Source organism: Penaeus chinensis, chromosome 27, assembly GCF_019202785.1.
Source record: "Penaeus chinensis breed Huanghai No. 1 chromosome 27, ASM1920278v2, whole genome shotgun sequence".
NCBI lineage: Eukaryota > Metazoa > Arthropoda > Malacostraca > Decapoda > Penaeidae > Penaeus > Penaeus chinensis.
In genome coordinates, this window is record NC_061845.1 from 10,682,844 (window position 1) to 10,685,343 (window position 2,500).

The 2,500-nt window shown below is 34.1% G+C and overlaps 1 protein-coding gene across 6 annotated transcripts in view; it reads left to right on the forward strand.

Moving 5' to 3' along the window:
- Positions 1-2,500, forward strand: part of LOC125039690 (RUN domain-containing protein 1-like) — a 17,629-nt gene that overhangs the window by 2,071 nt on the left and 13,058 nt on the right. The window contains exon 1 of one of the 6 annotated variants that reach the window (XM_047633889.1): positions 1,768-1,918. The exons of 2 other annotated variants lie outside the window; for them this stretch is intronic. In XM_047633889.1, the coding sequence (XP_047489845.1) occupies positions 1,783-1,918 (136 nt within the window). In that variant the 5' untranslated portion in view covers positions 1,768-1,782. 3 more of the 6 variants (XM_047633894.1, XM_047633897.1, XM_047633890.1) reach the window with 3 other exon arrangements.

Genomic DNA, 2,500 nt, shown 5'->3' on the forward strand with positions numbered 1-2,500 from the left:
AAATCCACATTCATTTGACTTTGGCATCTTCTATCTGATCTTATTATAGTTACGGCTGTTGCTCTGTGAAAAACACCCTCTATTAAAAGCAGATTTAATGTGCATTAGAATATATTAGATTTGATGTATGAATTTTCAATGGATTATTGCATTTGCTCTTTCTAATCAGTAATTTAGGTCTGCTAAATATTTGATTATTATTCTAAAAAAAAAAATCACATTAGTTTTGTGATGTGCTCATTATTGTGATTAGCTGGAAAACTAGGTTTTACTTCAGAAATTATTTCTGAGAACTGTATAGTTTGCTTAAATCTAGTAAAGATTGAGCATTATTTTCGTTATTATTTAATTATGCTGTTTACATGTATGGTTATTGTTGCTTTAATGTTTTTATTATATTTTTTTTATTACTAATAATCTTGCTACTTTTTTATTTTGTTTACTTTTGTGTTATTGTTATTACTATTATTGTTATTGTTATGATTATTATAATTATTATTACTATTATTTTTTTCTTTATTTTTTCTTTTATTATTATTATTATTATTATCATTATCATCATTATTACTATTATTATCATCACCATTATTATCATTGTCATTGTCATTATTGTTGTTAATATTAATATCATAATTGTTCATATTCTTGTTGTTATTATTATTATTATTATTATTATTATTATTATTGTTATTATTATTATTATTGATCATCATCATCATCATCATCATAGCTAGTAGTAGTAGTAGTAGTAGAAGTAGTAGTAGTAGTAGTAGTAGTAGTAGTAGTAGTAGTAGTAGTGGTAGTAGTAGTATCAATCATCATTATTATTATTGTCATTACTTTTGTTACCCATATTTTTTATTACTATTATTGTTATTGATATTTAATATCAATTATTGTTATTTTTATCACTATTATTAAAATTATTGTTGTTATCAGTTTATTATTTTTGTCATTATTATTATTATTCTCATTATTATTATTATTATTATTATTATTATTATTATTATTATTATTTACATTATCATTATCATTATCATAGGTTATTATTGTCATTATTGTTGCTATTATTATTATTGCTTTTCGTTGTAATTGATGTCATATTTTTGCTTAATTGCTGCTTTACTGTTATGTGTGTGTGTGTGTATGTGTGTGTGTGTGTGTATGTGTGATTGTGTGTTTGTGTGTTTGTGTGTATGTGTGTGTGTGTGTGTGTGTATGTGTGTATGTGTGTGTGTGTGTGTGTGTATGTGTATGTGTGTGGGGGGGGGGGGGTATGTATGTATAAGTGTGTGTGTGTGTGTGTGTCTTTGTGTATGTGTGTGGGGGGGGGGTATGTATGTAAGTGTGTGTGTGTCTTTGTGTATGTGTGTGTGTGTCTTTGTGTATGTGTGTGTGTGTGTGTGTGTGTGTGTGTGTGTGTGTGTGTGTCTTTGTGTGGTAGACTGAGAGATTCAAACATATTCCATAATCATGAGAGGAAATTGACTGAAACTGTATCCAAGTGCTATTTATCCTTGAATATCAGAGCTGGCAACACTGTTGAAAAAAAAAGTCCAGGTGGGAGTTAGTAAATGTGTACAGGTGTTACAGGTGTTGCCATACAGTTGATTCTTCTTTCATTCTTTTTTTAATTACTGTTCACAGAATGCATATGGTGCTTTTTTTTTCATATAAAGGAAAATATCAACAGCTTCCTGGTAATCAGTATAGATGCATGTAATTGTGGATTAGCTCACTTTTTTTCAAGGAATTAAACGCTCCTGTGAATTGGGTTGTGACATGCTCCTAGTGTGTCACAGTCTAGCTTTTCCCGGCCTCACAGTGCCACTACTGACCTTGTGGCGTTACTCTCCCAGCAAGTACCTTGACAGCTGCCAAGGAGAGTGCGGAAAGTCTGTTAGACAGTCATCTCTGAGTGGGTGTGGGAAGTGGTCTCAGGTGTTCTTGGTGCTTTGCCTTCTCTCTGCTGTGGTGTTGCAGGGATAGTGATGCTGCCTTGTGCAAAGCAGGATGAGCACGTGGCGGTGAGGAGGTGGAGTCTGCTGGGAGCGGATGAGGGTCCCCCTGGTTCGTGTTGGAAGGGGAGATTGACCTTGACGTCAGGTGCCAATCTTAGGAGAATGTTTGGGAGTGTGCCGTGGTCGATGTGCGTTTGGGGGTTTTGCTGGGAATTGGTTGGGATGTGATACTTTTCATACTTTGCTTGTGCAGAACTATACACACCTGTGCACGCACACACGCGCACACACACACACACACACACACACACACACACACACACACACACACACACACACACACACACAACACACACAACACACACAACACACACAACACACACAACACACACTTACACACACACACACAATACATACACACACACAATACATACACACACACAATACATATACACACACACAATACACACACACACAATACATACACACACACAATACACACACACACAATACACACGCACACAATACATACGCACACA